Source organism: Mustela nigripes, chromosome 9 (assembly GCF_022355385.1).
Source record: "Mustela nigripes isolate SB6536 chromosome 9, MUSNIG.SB6536, whole genome shotgun sequence".
Lineage (NCBI taxonomy): Eukaryota > Metazoa > Chordata > Mammalia > Carnivora > Mustelidae > Mustela > Mustela nigripes.
The window spans coordinates 87,214,572-87,233,290 of record NC_081565.1 but is presented as its reverse complement, the minus strand read 5'-3'; the positions used below and the strand labels follow the sequence as shown (position 1 = coordinate 87,233,290).

Genomic DNA, 18,719 nt, shown 5'->3' with positions numbered 1-18,719 from the left:
AACCCAGACAAATGACAAGCAAATTTCTGAAAACTAAAAACAAAGCCAGGCACCTGGGTGGCTCAGTGGGTTAAGCCACTGCCTTCAGCTCAGGTCATAATCCCAAGGTCCTGGGATCGAGTCCCACATCGGGCTCCTTGCTCAGCAGGAAGCCTCCTTCCTCCTCTCTCTCTCTGCCTGCCTCTCTGCCTACTTGTGATCTCTGTCAAATAAATAAATAAAATCTTTAAAAAAAAAACTCAAAGCAAAGAAGAAAAAATAGACTATATTTCTCACCAAAAACCAAAGGGGCCAGTAACAAGTGGCACTACATTTCACACATGCTTAAAGGAAAGGATTGCCCAACTAAAATTCTATATCCAGAGAAAATCATCTTTCAGACTGGAAATAAAGATTCTCACATAAGAAAATTAAGATAATTTGTTACCAGAGACGACATTCGCATAATTTCCTTTAGCTCCTTGAACGTATTTCAAATAGCTGATTTAAAGTCATTGGCAGGGGCACCTGGGTGGCTCAGTTGGTTGAGCGACTGCCTTCGGCTCAGGTCATGATCCAAGACTTCCAGGATCAAGTTCCCCATTGGGCTCCCAGCTCCTTGGGGAGTCGGCTTCTCCCTCTGACCTTCTCCTCTCTCATGCTCTCTCTCACTCATTCTGCCTCAAATAAATAAATAAAATCTTTAGGGGCGCCTGGGTGGCTCAGTGGGTTAAGCCTCTACCTTCGGCTCAGGTCATGATCCCAGGGGCCTGGGATCATGGGGCTCTCTGCTCAGCAGGGAGCCTGCTTCCTCCTCTCTCTCTGCCTGCCTCTCTGCCTGCTTGTGATCTCTGTCAGATAAATAAATAAATAAATCTTTTAATTAATTAATTAATTAAAATAAAATCTTTAAAAAAAAAATAAAGTCCTTGGCAAGTAAGTCCAGGGATGTCTGGGTGCCTCAGCGGGCTGGGCATCAGACTCCTGATTTCAACCTGGGTCATGATCTCGGGATCCTGGGATTGAGCCCCAGGTTGGCTCTGTGCTCAGCAGGGAGTTGGCTTAGGATTCTTTTTCTCTCCCTCTAGCCCCTCCCAAATAGATAAATCTTTAAAAAATTATCTTCTCGGGGCGCCTGGGTGGCTCAGTGGGTTGGGCTGCTGCCTTCGGCTCGGGTCATGATCTCAGGGTCCTGGGATCGAGCCCCGCATCGGGCTCTCTGCTCCGCAGGGAGCCTGCTTCCCTCTCTCTCTCTCTCTCTGCCTGCCTCTCTGTCTACTTGTGATCTCTGTCTGTCAAATAAATAAATAAAATCTTTAAAAAAAAAATTATCCTCTCTCCCTCTGCCCCTCGACCCCCCATGCCCCCACTCATGCTCCCTCTCCTTAAAATACATAAATAAATGAATAATAAAATCTCTGGCAAGTCCAACAACTGAATTTCCTCAGGGACAGTTTCTATTGATTAGTTGCTTTTTACCCCATAAGAAAGGCCATACTTTCTTGTTTTGCATGTCTTGTAATTTTTTTTGAAAACTGAACATTTTAAACAATACAGTGTGGTAATTCTGAAATCAGATTCCCCCTCTCTCCAAAGCTTGCTGTGCTTTTTGCTCTTTTTGTCTGTTCAGTGACTTTCCTGAACGAATCTACAGTTTATAGTCTGCTGTGTGGCTACACAAGCCTCCACTCAGTTAGCTGACATGTGACCAAGATTCACCTAAACGCCTAGAACCTGCGTGTCACGGGGTCTCTGTGTGCTGGAGCACACCTTCGGCACTCAGAGAGGCAAACGACAATACTCCCTTGGCCTTCACCTGTCACTTTAGCAGAATCTCACCCTCAGCCAGGAGTGAGAACAGTAGTCAGGGCCATCTCAGATGTCCCCTGAGTATGAAGATGACCCAACACATGGACCTTCTAGATTCGCAGGAATGTGTCAGGGCTTTCCAAGTCCTTAGGGTGATCCCATTCTCCAGCTTTCCCTTTTAAGGTTTGAACCTAACCTATTAATTCCCCCAGCTGTTATGTACCACCTCAGGCAGTCATGAAGTTTAGAAATTGTCCCCATGTAGCTTCAACAAATGTTCCCAGAGAAAACGCTTTCACACTGGACGAGCTCTACCTCACGTTCAGTAAATGCAACCTTGCAAGTGAGCTCCTTCAGGGCCCTAACAGTTCAGCAGGAAGGAATTTCTGAAGGAATCTGAACCATTCGGCTCCCCCTGGTGGCTGCTGGCTTGCTGGCTGCACTGTAATCGCAGGCTACCATGGTGCTGGTAAGGGAGAACTGGAAACAGCACTGAAGAAAGTACTTACCAATGTTCTGCTGTTTTTCCTAAATAAATGCTCCCTAGATTGTTGCAAGACTTCAGTTCATTTCGTAAGTTCTGAAAAATCTGACACCTTTGGCCAGTTTTCTTGTTGCTTTTATGGAGGACAGAATTTTCAAGTGTACTTACTCCACGAGTTTCATAGACATCTATGCCCTGGATTTTAAAAAGGACTCAAAAAGGGCTCTGTATTGACCATGTGGTTTCTGTATTCTGAAGCTTTAACATCCGGGGCCTTACCGGCCCTGGAGGAACTGTCCCGCTCAAGGTTACAAGGTTGCTTGTGAGCATGCTTTTCTTTTCCTTTTATTTATTTATTTATTTATTTTTAGATTTTATTTATTTATTTGGCAGAGGTAGAGATTACAAGTAGGCAGAGAGGCAGGCAGAGAGAGAGTGGAAAGCAGGCTCCCTGCTGAGCAGAGAGCCCAGTGCGGGTCTGGATCCCAGGACCCTGAGATCATGACCTGAGCCAAAGACACAGGTTTAACCCACTGAGCCACCCAGGCACCCATTCTCTTTTCTTTTTTAAGTAGGCTCCACACCAGTGTTCAGCATGGAGCCCAATGCTGGTCTTGAACTCACTACCCTGAGATCAAGACCCGAGCCGAAACCAAGAGTCAGCCACCCAACCAACTGAGCCACTCAGGTGCCTCAAGCATGCTTTTCAAACACATTCCAACCAGTCCAGAGCCCAGAGCCCACAACCCATCATCTCCTTTATTAAGCTTCCAAAATTCTGGCTGCCATCCACCTATCTTAATTACCCAGGATCAGGTACTAGACAACCAAGGACAACCTCCGTGCCCCAAAGCATCCTGAAATTATTCAAACTAGTCAAGCCTAAGCTTACTCCCCTTGCCTCACCTGTTCCTTTCCTCAAAAACCTCTATAATAATCCCCCTCTCCCTCTGCCTCCAGACCCATGCCAGTCAGTGCTTCTCCCAGTGGCCCCCAGTAACATGGTGAGCTCCTGCTGTTAGGAACTGTAACAAACTATCTTTATTTTCTTTCCTTTTTTTTTTTTTTTAAGATTTTTATTTATTTGACAGAGAGAGCACAAGCAAGGGGAGCAGCAGGCAGAAAGAGAGGAAGCAGCAGACTCCCTGCTGAGGAAGGAGCCCGATGTGGACTTGATCCCAGGGCCTTAAGATCATGACCTGACATGATCTCAGGGTCCTGGGATCGAGCCCCGCATCAGGCTCTCTGCTCAGCAGAGCCTGCTTCCTCCTCTCTCTGCCTGCCTCTCTGCCTACTTGTGATATAGCTCTGTCAAATAAATAAATAAAATCTTAAAAAAAAAAAAAAAAGATCATGACCTGAGCCAAAGGCAAATGCTTAACCAACTGAGCCACCCAGGTGTCCCACAAACTACCTTTTCAATGGCAACTATCTCTTGATCAGCTGGCCTTACCATACTCAGATAACAACCTATTAAAATAGGCTCCCATGCACTTATTTTTAACTTTTCTGTATTAGCCATGCAGTACACAGAAGCTCAGATGTATATATCAAATGTAAGCTGTTGGTTCCTGTACATAGCAAAAGGACTACCTCAGTGTATATTAACAGCAGTGGTGAGGTTTATTTCCTCCATTCTTGGTCCCATAACTAGGGATGAACTCACTGGGACTGCTTCTCAGGGAGACCTCACCAAACTGGTCCTCATGGCATCTAGAGTTATACAATAGTGCTTTCTCTACAGAGGTGACCAATGTGCAGCAGCTCGTGATCACTCAACAAAAGGCGCTGTGAAGCCACTCTGAATTTCGTCTCAGTGAGCCTATCAGAACGTAGAATGACAACTCCATGAGGGCTTCTGTGTAATTCAGCACCACGAGTAACTGAACTATGATTCCTGTTCATTCAGCGTACCTGTACAATGACTAATCTGAGCAGCTTCTTTCCAAACCCCTCCCATTTATGGCTTTTTATGATGTTCTGTACTTTTTCCCTCCTTTCCCCAAAGAGAGTGCTTTTCCGAAAAACAAAACAAAAAACAAAAACCCAGCATCTGACACACAGAATTCATTCTTGAGGAATTTCTGTAACTAGATCAGTTGAGTATATTGTAAATAGTAGTGGGCATGTATACTTAGCGAAGGAGTTTAGGAATCTGTGCTACAAGTAATACCAGACAATAAGCGATCTGTCAGATGAAGTAATTCCATATGCAGTGGGTGGCCCTGAGGGGATAGAGTTTTGTAGATCCAGTTTTGCTGAGGCAGTCTCCAAATACCAGCAATCAATTTGTGTTATAAAGGAAACCTAAATCACGAATGTTCTTCTAATAGCTCTATTGTTCTAATTCAAGTAAATTCTACTATTTCTCAGAAAATTTTATCCTTAATTTTGGGAATGAGCAAAACATTGTAAATAATTTCTTCCAGTTTGTTCATTTTGTAAATTAAAAAAAAGAGCTCCACAGTGATTAAATATCTTTCCTAATCCAGTGGCATTAGTCATTAGTTTAAGGAAAAACACAATGAAATATGTTATATGAATATATATTGTCCTTACTGTATTTATAATTTGTCCTAGAGATTAGATCTACATCTCAGTGATTATAAGGCAAAACACGGTACATTTTTTAGAATACCTAGAGGTGATAACAACTGTGTCTAGGATGCGTTAAGGGAGGCCAGCTCCCTGACCTACTCTATGTCACCCTCTCCGGGAAGCCTTCCCTGCCCATGCTAAGTAAATTAGATGCCTTTCCCTCACCTTGCACACCCCCTATCTCCCATCCTCTTTTATGTTTCCCGTACCACTTCTCTCTCTCTAAAGGATTACCTACTTTATGTATTGGTCTTGTTTATTGTCTGTTCCCATAGTAGAAAATAAGCTCACATGGGCAAAGATGTTGTGTTCTTTTCACTGCTACATATCAAGCAATACAGCAATTTTGCCACTTAGTAAATATGCACTTTCATTCCCAGGGTCCTTATATCAATATTTACCACCCTGTAGTAATTCTGCTTATTCACTAGACTATCCAATTCAAGAAGTCATGAACTATGTATCTTGTTCAGCATTATATTTTTAGAGACTAATATGTCACAAGTATATAACATGCATTTAATACAGATGTATTTATTTATGTTTAAATTTATACACTTAAGCAGGAGAGGTATATTTTGAGCATGAAAAATCTTTTTCTGCTAGAATAGAAGGATGTGTTCAAAAATATGATGAGAGAGGGGCACCTGGGGCTCAGTGAGTTAAACACCTGCCTTCAGTTCAGGTCATGATCCCAGGGTCTGGGATAGAGCCTCATGTCAGGCTCTCTGCTCAGCAGGGAGCCCATTTCTCCCTGTCCCTCTGCCTGCCCCTATTCCTGCTTGTGTGTGCACTTGCGTGTGCTGTCAAATAAATAAAATCTTTTTTTTTTTTTTAATTTTACTCATTTGACAGAGAAATAGCGAGAAAGGGGACACAAGCAGGGGGAGTGGGAGAGAGAGAAGCAGGCTTCCCACTGACCAGGGAGCCCAATACAGAGCTTAATCTCAGAACCCTGGGATCATGACCTCAACCAAAGGCAGACAACTTAACCGCTGAGCCACCCAGGTGCCCCAAATAAATAAAATCTTTTAAAAAAAATTATGATGAGGGAGTATCACATGGATTCAGGAGCCAACATGAAGAAGTTCCCACTGGGCAGTCGAAAATAATTTAAGCACCAAAATAAATAAAGAGTGAGAAATTATTAATATTTAAAGAATAAGAATGAATGAAACAATAAACAGATATGTACACATAAACACATATACAGGGGCAAAAGGAAATCAATTTCTTAAGCACAAGACACAGCATCTATTGAGATAAGTGGAGGAAGAGCTAGACTTGAAATACCATTTTGCAACCATCACAACATAGAGTGATCACACAAGATCACCAGGAGATGATGCTAAATCTAGGCAGAAATTTTAATGAAGAGTAGTATCGGCATGGTCAAAAAATATTTCCCCATGGACTGCCTATTATTGCAAGAGAGGGCAAAAACCCAAAAACAAAACCAATGGCAATCCAGTGGAGAGTGAGGCAATAGTATGACTCAATCAATCTACAGCCACCTATACGGACATGAGCTGAGAAGCACAGAAAATCAGCAGGGCAGTATTTGGCTTGAGAATACATAACAGCAACTAATCATGACAAAAAGTCAAAGATGAAATAAGCAACATTCTATTGGGGGGTAGGAAAGACAGAAGAACTGTATTTTGTAAAGACGGCAAAGTAATAAAAGGCAAATGAAAGCTCTGGAACTGTTCCAAATTAAAGGAATCTAGAAAGTCAATTAAATGCAATACTTGGAACCACACTGGATCATGGAACACAGGGGAAAAGAAAATGTAAAAAAGGACATCATTAGATCAACTAACAAGTGGGATACAGATGGCAAATTAGATAAAAGTATTATATCAACGTCAATTATGGAGTCAGTTGCTGCGCTATGAATATACGAGGTACTATCGCTATTCTCAGAAATATATGCCAAGTATTTAGGAGAACAGAGCCATGATACATACAATGTGTTCTAAAAGGTTCCATCAGTAGTAGCAACAGAAATGGTAAAAATCTGGGTGACTATGACAAAACTAGTATTCTTCTCTTAAGTTCTTTAAATCATGTATGATAACCAAAAGTAAAAAAAAACCTTAACACTAGTGATGGGGTTTTCAATGCATACATATGAATATAATTCCAATAAAAATCACAACATGTAGCACAGAGAGAAAGGGAAGAATATGGCTACAAGGCTTCCAGATTGTACCAAATCTAACCAGACTGTTGAAAGTTAGGTTATATATGCTGCAATCCCATGGCAGCCAATAAAACAGACAAGAACCCAGATATGGCCAAAAAGTCATTAGATAAAATTAAAATGGAATAGTAAGAAATATTTAAATGATCCAAAAGAAATCAGGAAATGGGAACTGAGGAACAAGCAAGCAAACAAAAAAAACAGACACAGAAAATGAAGACGCTAACAGAACAGGTGCATTAATGCATAGCTACGTAAGTATCTATTTGACAGGAAACACTGGAGATTAACTGTTCAATCCTACTCTGGTATCTATTACTAATATCTTTTTACCATCTGAAAGAAGAAATTACTTTCCGAAGAATATTGGCCTATAAAAAGCAGCAGTTGCTTTACAGCATACAGGCCAAAGTGACATATTTTAATCTCCATCAAATAAAGGAGCAAAAATAAGCTCTTAATCATGTGACGAGGAAAGAAGCCAAGAAAAAGAATCTTAAAAATGCAACAGCCTAAGTTTAAACACACACAGACTACAAGCACTAGACACTCAGAGAGAGGGACAGAAGACAGTCTGACCTGATACATTAATTAAACACAGAATTTTATTTAAAAGTAGAGTGTCACAATCCCTCACCCCCATCTACATCTCCACGAAGGACACACCATTACAGCACACAGAGTTTTCCACTATAGAAAGACATTGTGTATGTGTTGGCTCTTACAATCCTAAGAGTGATTGTAATTTATCTATTTTTCCCAAGCATAGTCCAAACTTCACTAAATGTTAAACAGATGTTACGGATTTCTTTCACAAAATGTTGGCAGTGACACATTTCAATTTGAAGTCAGAAAAGTAAAATAATTCCAAATGTCTTTTTCTTAAGGATAAAGCAAAACATAAAGAGAAATGTAGAATAAAAATTCTAAAGTTTTACTAGGTCTAAAATCAGATAAATATCAGAGGTTAATTATTCACTAAAATATTATTAGTCACTCTCATATATTGCTGGTGGGAATGCAACTTGGTATGATCACTTTGGTACACACTATGCTAGTTTATAATAAATCTAAACATACTGTAGTCATATGACCCACTATCCCACTTCTGATTATCTACCCTAGAGAAAAAACTTACCATCACAAAAAAACCTCTACTGAATGTTCACAGCAGCTCTATTCAAAATCATCAAAAACTGGAAATAACCCAAATGTCCTCCAGTGGATGAACTAAACATGCTAGTATCAGCACAGGAAATATTACTCAGAAATGAAAAGATGGATGGATCTCAATTCACTTAGTTTATGCTAAGTCAGGAAGCCAATCTCTATGTAATTTCATTTATTTGACATTTTGTAAGAGGCACAAAACCCTAGTGATGATCATAGCAGGTTTTGTGGCGGAGTGGGGAATGGGTTGTGACCATATAGGGATAATACGCAGGATTTCTGTGCTGTTGGAGCTGTTCAGTAACCTCGTTGTTGTGGTAAGCACACAGAAATCATCCAATCTGAACAACACAGAAGGAAAAGATTGGGGAAAAAAAAAAAGAAGACCAGAGCCTCAGAGACACATGGGACAAAGCCAGAAAGTTTTATATTCATGTAATCAGAGACCCAGAAGCAAAGAAGAAATTTATATATTCATGTAATATGTAAAAAAATATAGCAAAAATAATCCAATTACAAAAAATTATTTAAAAATATTCAGGGTCGCCTGGGTGGTTCAGTGAGTTAAGGGTCTGCCTTCAGCTCAGGTCATGAGCCTTGTGTGGGGCTCACTGCTCAGCAGGGAGTCTCCTTTTTCCTCTGCCCCTGCCCCTTCCCCTTGCTCGCTCGCTCGCTCCCTCCTTCTTTCTCTCTCAAATAAATGAATAAAAACAAAAAAAAACTTAAAAAAAGAAAGGGTAAAACAGACGCAGGAGATGAAGAGACAATGTGTCCATTATTCTGGAATGAGAATTAGAAAAAAAAAAAAAAAAAAACGAAAAAAAAAAAATCAGGAAAGAGCTTGGCTTCTACTTGGGATGTAAAGAACTAGAGAAGACCATCTTTACCTAACACCAAGCAAATTTAAATAATCTGTAAGTCATAACCTTCCTTAAGTCCATTAGAGACCCCAAATCACAAGGCAACCAAATAAGATTTTTTTCCCTCAAAGGAAAGACATGACACAAAACTGTTTACTCTTGGGTAAACTTAGGGGAAGAAAGCAGCCCCCATACAAGTAGGTAACAAGAAATCAGCTAAAATTTCAACAAATTCTTAGGGACAAATGTGGGATAGAGTGTGCTTTTGGAACAGATCGGAACCCGAGACACAAAAGGACACCACCAAAAAAACCAGGGTCCTGTCAGTGGCACAGGCATGAGGAGGTGCCAGCACTGCTGGGGAAGAAAATGAAGCCAGAACGCTTTTCTGATGGGAACCCAAACCCCCGAGCCACTGAAAAAAGAGGCAACAAAGCAATGGAAGAAAAAAATTCCTTGCTTCTAAGGGAGAAGCAGAAGTTCACTTTGGTAGAGGGACAGAAAACACTCCTGTTATCAAGACAAAGGTCCATTGCTTCAGGAAGAGGGGCAGTGGCAAAACTGCCTGTTCCATGGAAGGGACAGGAAACCCACTGGGCCCAGGGTCCTACACCATTACCAAGCGTTCACCTGTTAACCCTGCTGGGAGGAACAAGACCAACCTCAGATCCAGGCTGGCTTTGGCTGTACTGGGGAGGAGGAACAGGAACACTGGGGAGCCCACACCATGAGGTGCAGGATTGCCAAATACTGAGGACGGACCATGAAGATACAGAACTCCCATTACTCCCACCACATGCAGGGCAAAAGTAACGAGCATCCACAACTGCTACCGGGGGAGTGTCAAGAGTGTGCAGAAAGCTGAGTGGATCAGGGACACTGAGGAGAACCCTCCGGTTCTCAAAACCCCATTCTAAGCATAAGAAACAACTGAACTTGAATTTGAATCCACAGCTGCAAGAATTTGAAACCTGTGGTGATGTGAAGCCTGAAGATAAGGAAAACAATAAAAATCTCAAACACAGCTCAGTGGCTGATGACCTTGAATTAACCCCATCCTAACAGGATGATAAAAGAAACGTGCTCACTTCAGCATAAACACTTTGCTTGAGTCTCTACCGATTTTCCATAGATAAAATCCATCATTCAATTAAAAAAAAAGATGACACACAAAAATTCAGGAAAGACTCCAGAATCAGCATAATCAGGTTCAAAGATGACTTAGATGTTGGCACTATCAGACAGGAACATTAAAATAACCATGATTAAAAGTCACAGACAGGGATGCCTGGGTAGCTCAGGTTAAGTGTCTGCCTTCAGCTCAGGTCATGATCCCAGGGTCCTGGAATCGAGCCCCATGTCTGGCTCCCTGCTCAGAAGGGAGTCTGCTTCTCCCTCTCCCCTGCCCATGCTCTCTCTTTAATAAATAGAATCTTGGGGCGCCTGTGTGATTCAGTGGATTAGGCCTCTGCCTTCGGCTCAGGTCATGATCTCTCAGGGTCCTGGGATCGAGCCCCGCACTGGGCTCTCTGCTCAATCGGGAGCCTGCTCCCCCCTCTCTTTCTGCCTGCTTCTCTGCCTACTTGTGATCCCTCTCTAACAAATAAATAAATAAAATCTTTTTAAAAATAAATAAACATAAATATAAATAAACAGAATATATTTTTTAAAATAAATAAAAATAAGTCACAGAAACAGAAATAAGAATGGAGGGTACCAGGGGCTGAGTGGAGGGGAAGATGGGAAGTGACTGATGCATACTGATTCTCAATTTTACAAGATGAAAGGGTTATGAAGATAGATCTTGGTGTACACAGTTAAATACATTCTGACATATTTAATAGTACTGAACTATACTCTTAAAAATGGTAAGTATTGGGTGGCTCAGTCGGTTAAGCCGCTGCCTTCAGCTCAGATCATGATCCCAGGGTCCTGGGATTGAGTTCCACACTGGGCTCCTTGCTCGGCAGGGAGCCCGCTTCTCTCTTCACCTCTGCCTGCTACTCTGCCTACTTGTGTGCACTTTCTCTCTGACAAAGAAATAAATAAATAAAATCTTTTTAAAAAAATGGTTAAGTCAGGGCACCTGGGTGGCTCAGTGGGTTAAGTCGCTGCATTCAGCTCAGGTCACGATCCCAGGGTCCTGGGATCGAGCCCCGCATCGGGCTCTCTGCTCAGCGGGGAGCCTGCTTCCCTTCCTCTCTCTCTCTGCCTGCCTCTCTGCCTACTTGTGATCTCTGTCTGTCAAATAAATCAATAAAACCTTAAAAAAATATATAAATAAATAAATAAATAAATAATAAAAAATGGTTAAGTCTTACATTATACATATATTTTACCACAATTTTTAAAATGAGGGAAAAAAAGATATAGGACAGTCTTGTATCCTGAATGTAGTGGTGGTTTCACGACACTACAGAGGTGATAAAATTGCACAGAACACAAGCACACAAGGGCTTATAAAACTGGAAAATCTGAAAAAGGTCTGGATTTTACTTATATCAATTTTCTGGATATGAGAGTATATTTTACTGATATAAGATGTTATCACTGTCAGAGGCTGGATGAAGGGTATATAGAATCTCCTTGTATACTGGTTTATTTACAACTCCCTCTGAATCCATAATTCTTTCAAAATTAAAACTTTAAAAATATGTGTTAACAAGAGATGAAAAAACATTGATAACAGTAATTATCAAAGGTGTACAGCTGGTTAATTACACTATTATTTGTACATATATGTGTGTGTGTGTGTATATATATATGAACCTCCAAAATGAAACACTTAAGAAAAAAGTAGCTATGATTAACATATTAAAAGATCTAGTGGAAAAGTTATAGAAATTCATAAATGGGGAATGTCAGTAGAGAGAAAGAAAGAAATTAAGAATCCAATGAAAGTGGTATAAATGAAAACATGACATTAGAGGTGAAGAATTCCTTCAGTGGGCTCGCTGTCGGGCTGGACTTCAGCTAAGGAAAGAATCTGTAAATAAGGTAATAGAAATTATCCAAACTGAAATGCAAAAAATAAAAAAAATAAAGAAAGAAAAGGATAAAAGAAAGAGAACAAAGCATCCAAACCCTGAGAGAACATACCAAATGCCCCAATATATGTGCAATTAGCACTGCAGAAGAAGAATAGGAAACAGGGCAGAAGTATTTGAAAAGATGTGTTAGGGAATATTCACACTAAAATACCGTAGAAATAAGACAAACTGTAGAAAAACAACATTAAGAGAAAGGTTTGAAGGCAGCCCAAAAAAACAAAATGAAAAATTACAGCAGACTTCTTGTCATGACTTATGCAATCCAGAAGCGACTGGAAGAATATCTTCAAAGATGTGGAAGAAAAGCTGTCACTCCAGCTGACAGTGGTCAACACCACATTCCTAGTTTTCCTCCCCCTCACATAGTTGTTCCCCATCCAGTTCCTCTGCAGGACCCTCTCTCGACTCCGCAGTACAGCTGAATTCCACACGGTCCACTGCTAGTTCCTCCTCTATTTCTCTTTATTCTCTCCATAAGCAATCTCATTCCTCCAGCCCAAGGCTTTAACTTCTACTCACTGGCAGAAAACTTGGGGGCTCCCCCTCCTGCCTACACCTCTTCTGAGCTGCCTACTTATTTTTACTTCTGTGTTTCACAGGCACTCATCATCTCCAGCCTGAAGTCACAAGCTCACTTGCCATGATTCTCTCCACTTTCCCTATCTCAACAAATGCAATCACCATCATCAAGGAGTGATCTCCTGTCAGTGGCTCCTGACCTCCCATTCAACCAACAACTGTGCTTTCTAAATATCCCCCAAATCCAAATCCAACCAGCTCTCTATCTCAGCTAATTATTCTAGTTCAACCTAGAAATTTCTGTTGTGTGAACTATTTTTACAGGCTAATCACTGACCTTGTTCTATCTACTATTGCCCCCCTTCAGGCTCTTCTCCCTGAAACATCCAGGATATCACACTTCTGCTTTCCTTAGGCTTTAAGTAGCTTTACACTGGTCTCAAGCCTATGACCAAACTCCCATTTGGTGAGGACCACATGGACCTCACATACTTGGCAGGCCTCATGCCAAAGCACAAGCCCCAGCTTGCACCCTGCTCCAGTCACACTCGCCCCCATTAGCTGCTCACAGACAGCATCTCCCTCCTTGCACGGTGCCTACACGTAACTGCTCTGTCGAGGACCTCTTTGTTAGTTTACACCTACATATTTTTCAGATGTTGGCTCAATTTTCAGGAAATGACTCCATGCTCTCCATGAAAGTATGTATGCTTCAATAACACTATGTAACTCTGTTCTGCAGCACTAAGCACAGCCACAATTTTAGATTTCTACAATTATTTAACTTATGACTTCAATAGGCTAGAAACTCCTTGAGTATCAAAGATTTTATCTGTTCTTCGTGACATTAGAATGTCTAGCACATTAACATAGTTAATGTGTACTACATTTTCTTTGGATGAAAATGTATTACATTTTCGTTGGATGAAAAAATTATACAGAGAATATGGACTTAATACATAAGCCATATATATGATTACGAATATAAACCATATAATGTTAATGTTACACTTTCAGAGATATTTTGATATTTACTTACAAAAAAAAGGGTAAACTTAAAAATGTAGAATGAAAACAATAAAAATTTATAATATCTTACCTAGACACAAATTCTCTTAATTCTGAATATTTGGTGGGCTCCATTATTATGTTGAGGTCAGTAATAACAGAAGATAAACTCTCCTTATCCTAAAATTTAAAAAAGTGTATCAGATCACAGTAAACATTTAATTAAAATATTAAGATAAAAATTGCTTAAAATATGCAAAATGAAATACCACTAACAATAGGAAAAGGTAATCAAGAGAAAGCCCTGAGGTGGGGGGGCGGTGGAGAGAAAGCCCTGAAAGTACTGGTTATTTGTTAAAAGAATAAAATCAGATCTTTACTCCATACCAAAAGCCAAAATAAACTCCAAATGAACTACTAATACTTAAATGTAAACACTAAGACCATAAAATATTAGCAGGAAATATAGGTATTTAATAGATTACTGAGTGAAGAACTTTCTAAGCAAATAGAAAAAAATAAGCAAATATAATCACATAAAAAACTGAATATTTATACAAAAAATGACTTTATAAGAGAGAAAAAATAAACTAAGTTTTTTTTTTAAAGATTTTTGTTTATTTGACAGAGAGAGATCACAAGTAGGCAGAGAGGCAGGCAGAAGGAGAGGGGGAAGCAGCCTCCCTGCTAAGCAGAGAGCCCAATGCAGGGCTTGATCCCACGACCCTGAGACCATGACCTAAGCCAAAGGCAGAGGCCCAACCCACTGAGCCACCCAGGTGCCCCCGATGAAGATTTTTTTTTTACCATGAACATGACAAGGGGAAATGAAAACCGAAAAGGGAAAAGTAAAAGACATAAATTAAAAACTCAAATGTAAATAAATAATAATCTCACTAGGAGAAAGACAAATATAAATTAAACCAATGGGATAACATTTTTACCTATAAAATCACTTTGACAGAGCATATTTTAAAATATGCTTATTCCCTATACCAGCAGTCTGACTTCAAGAATTGATCCCGAAATAGCAAGAAATGACGATAAAGCCCAGCTGCCTACTAAAAAACACAGAAATAACTCCATATTCAAAAGTGGGAATTGTGAAATAAACATTTTGATCTGTAAATTCAGATTTTCTACTTTACCGTCTATTCTATAGTTGCTTATCATTTCTTCTTCCCTTGTTTTTGTTCTTATTTTTGCAAAAATCATATATTGACTCTTTATGGTCTTCCAGATTATTCTTTTTACTTGTTCTTGTAGGTGATTTTTCTCAAGACTGTCCTCCATTCACCTCCTGTTTACTTCCAGTGTAGTTCTCTGCACAAGAATCAGTTTCTTTCTCTCAGCTCTCTTTTCTCCCATTCGATTTTCTTCCAAGTTTTCATCTGGTAGCCAGAGCAGGTTTTATAGAGTGTGTTCCTGTACTTCCCAAATTAATTCTTATTAAGAGAACTTCTCTCCACTTTCTTACTAATTCGTTTCATGACAGTATGTTTGGGTAAATCCTAAATGAAGATGAAAACACTCAATACTATATCTGTGTTCTCATTTGGAGCCACTATGTTCACAGGAGTAGATCTAGCAATTTTCAGTATTTCCTAAGAACAAAGTGAGTGGATACTACCTGACATTTCCCACTTGGGCACTGACTTGCCTCTGTATTTTGAGTGGCTAGAGAAATGGATATTAAGGGTTTATAATCTTTGTTTACTTCTTCAGCTGCCGGATGATACACTGGGAATTATTAGGAGCAGCTACACTTTAGGCAGGCTGTCTGCAGGCATCTACCACCACATCTAATCAAAAACAAATTCCAAAGGCATTTAAAAACTCAGCAAAAGACCTCAATGTACATTTCTTCAAGGATGTTCAAATGGGCAAAATGCATCTGAAATAAAGCCTAACACATTGGTCATCATCTGGTCATTCCATTTGACACAGTAATTCTATTCTTAGATATACACCTAAGAAAAATGAAAACAGGGCGCCTGGGTGGCACAGTGGGTTAAGCTTCTGCCTTTGGCTCAGGATATGATCTTAGCGTCCTGGGATCATGCCCCGCATCAGGCTCTGCTCGGCAGGGAGCTTGCTTCTCCCTCTCTCTCTGCCTACGTGTGATCTCTATCTCTCAAATAAATAAGATCTTTCTTAAAAAAAGGTTCCTAAAAAAAGAAAAATGAAAAATTATGCCTACTGAAAAACGTACACATGAATATTTATATCAACATTAATAACAGCCAAAAGGTGAAAACAGCCAAAATGCCCATCAACTGATAAATGAATAACAAAATGTGATACATCCACACAATGGAATGTCAATCAAAAAAGTAAAAGAATGAAGTAATAATACCTACTACATGAAAGAACCCTGAAAACATGACTTAAGCGAAAGAAGCCAGTCAAAAAGATCACGTATTAGAAGACTCCAATTAAACAAACTGTCCAAAATATAAAAACCCATAGAGAAAAAACATAGCTGTTGCATAGATCTGGGCAGAAAGAGAGGGACTGAAGGGTAATAAAAATTAAGGGGTTTCCTGGGTACCTGGCTGGCTTAGTTGATTAAGCGTCTGCCTTTGGCTCAGGTCTCAGGGTCCTGGGATGGAGCTCTGTGTCAGGTCCCTGCTCAGCGGGGAGTCTGCTCCCTCTCCCTCTGCCCCTCCCCCTGGCATACACGCTCTCTCTCAAATAAATAATAACTTTAAAAAGGGGGGGGGTTTCCTTTTGAGTTGGTAAAAATGCTGTAAAATTGAAGTGGTGATGGTTGTACAACTCTGAATATACTTAATTTACTCAATATATACTTCAAATGGAAGAATTATTTGATATGTGAATTTATCAATTGACCCATTACCAAATAATAATAATAATAATCTCAGAGGCACATCTTGTCTTTTGCTAGAGTATGTGTGGGTGTGTTGGATTTTGGCCTTTTGACTATTAGGAAAGGCAATTAATCCTATCACCATAAAGCCCATGATTTTTTGGCAGTTTGAGGATTCTGTTCAGCCACTGGAAAGCTACTTCAGCAACTCTTCCCATCTCTCAGCCGCCCGTGATAGGGCTAAGTTGGTCTTTCCTTCCCAGTTGGTAATGAGGGGTGGAATCTTGCAACCTGACTTGAAGGCCCCTCCCTAAGTCTCAGCACACCACTGATACTTTCTATCAAGGTCCAGTTAACTTAAGCCCATAGTTCTCATTCTTCTCTAAAATTTAAGAATGATGGGTCCAGGGGTGTCTGGGTGGCTCAGTCGGCTGAGAATCTGCCTTCAGCTCAGGTCCTGATCTCAGAGTCCGGGACGGACACCCATGTCTCCCTCTCCCCTTCCCCCTGCTCCTTCTCTCCCTCTCTCCTCTCTCTCTCTCACACACCCTCACACACCCTCACTCTCTCTCGATAAATAAAAACTTTAAAGATTCAACCACTTAGCAACTTTGAAGTAAGCAATGAAGTATTAACTATACTCGCTGTGCTCTACATTAGATTCCTGTGACGAACTGAAAAATGAAATTTTGTACCTTTTCACTCCCTGCACCTATTTTTGACATATCCCCAGCACCCTGCCTCTGGCAACCACGAATGTGATCTCTATCTTTGAGCTTTGTCATTTTTTAGTTTTGGCTTTTTTAGATTCTACATATAGGTTGAGATCATACAGTATTTGTCTTTTTCTAACTTATTTCACTTAGCATAATAATCTTAAAGCCCCTCAATGTTCTCACAAATGGCAACCTTTTATTCTTTTTTTAAAGATTTATTTATTTGAGAGAGAGAGAGAAAGAGAGGGAGAGAGAGCAAGCACAAGCTAGGGAGAGGAGTAGAGGAAGAGAGAAAAAAAGAAGGAACTCCCCACTGAGCAGGGATCCTGCCTTGGGTGGGGCGTGATCCCAGGACCCTGGGGTAATGACCTGAGCCCAAGGCAGACACTTAACCAAATGAGCCACCCAGGCACTCCTCAATCTTTTTTATTAGATGAATAATATTCCAGTACATATATCACATTTTCTTATCCATTTATCTATGTATGGATACGTGGGTTGTTTCCATATCTTGGCTATTATAAGTGATGCAATGAACATGAGGGTACAGATATTTTTTTAGTGTTTTTGTTTCCTTCAGATGAATACCAAAAGTGGAAATGCTGAATCACATGGCAGTTCTATTTTTAATTTCTGAAGGAACCTCCGTATTCTTTTCTATACTGACTGCATGAATTTACATTCCCACCAATAGTACACAAGAATTTCCTTTCCATCCTGGCCAATACTTGTTATCACTTGTCTTTTTGATAATTGCCATCCTAATAGGTATGAGGTGATTATTTCATCCGATGGATTTCCTCCATTCCCCAATTTTTTCGTAACTATTTGGCCATCTGTATGTCTTATTTGGAAAAAAGTCTATTCAGGGACACCTGGGGGGCTCCGTAGGTTAAGCCTCTGCCTTCAGCTCAGGTCATGATCCAAGGGTTCAGGGATTGAGCCCCATGTCGGGCTCTCTGCTCAGCAGGGAGACTGCTTCCCCTCTTTCTCTCTCTGCCTGCTTCTCTGCCTACTTGTGATCTCTGTCAAATAAATACATAAAATCTTAAAAAAAAATAAAGAAAGAAAGAAAAAGAAAAAATGTCTATTCAGATCCTCTATCCATTTTTAAATCAAATTGTTTGGTTAATCTGCAATTGATTTATAGGAGTTCTTTTTCAATGCAATTTATCTTCTTTATAGTTCATTATTAGTGAATAGAAACAACAGATTTTTTTTTTTTTTTTTGACAGATCACAAGTAGGCAGAGAGGTAGGCAGAGAGAGAGAGGAGGAAGCAGGCTCTCCGCGGAGCAGACAGCCCGATGCAGGGCTCGATCCCAGAACCCTGGGATCATGACCTGAGCCGAAGGCAGAGGCTTTAACCCACTGCGCCACCCAGGTGCCCCAAAACAACAGATTTTTGTATATTAATTTTAATATCTTACAACTTTATTGAACTCACTTATTAGTTCTAATAATTTCTTGGTAGATTCTGTTTTTTTTTTT

General features: G+C 40.2%; 1 protein-coding gene across 2 annotated transcripts in view; it reads right to left on the bottom strand.

Moving 5' to 3' along the window:
- CENPP (centromere protein P) overlaps positions 1-18,719 on the bottom strand; it is a 227,667-nt gene that overhangs the window by 187,009 nt on the left and 21,939 nt on the right. For both annotated transcript variants that reach the window (XM_059412031.1, XM_059412032.1), the window contains exon 4: positions 13,775-13,863. In XM_059412031.1, the coding sequence (XP_059268014.1) occupies positions 13,775-13,863 (89 nt within the window). The remainder of the gene's footprint in view (positions 1-13,774; positions 13,864-18,719) is intronic.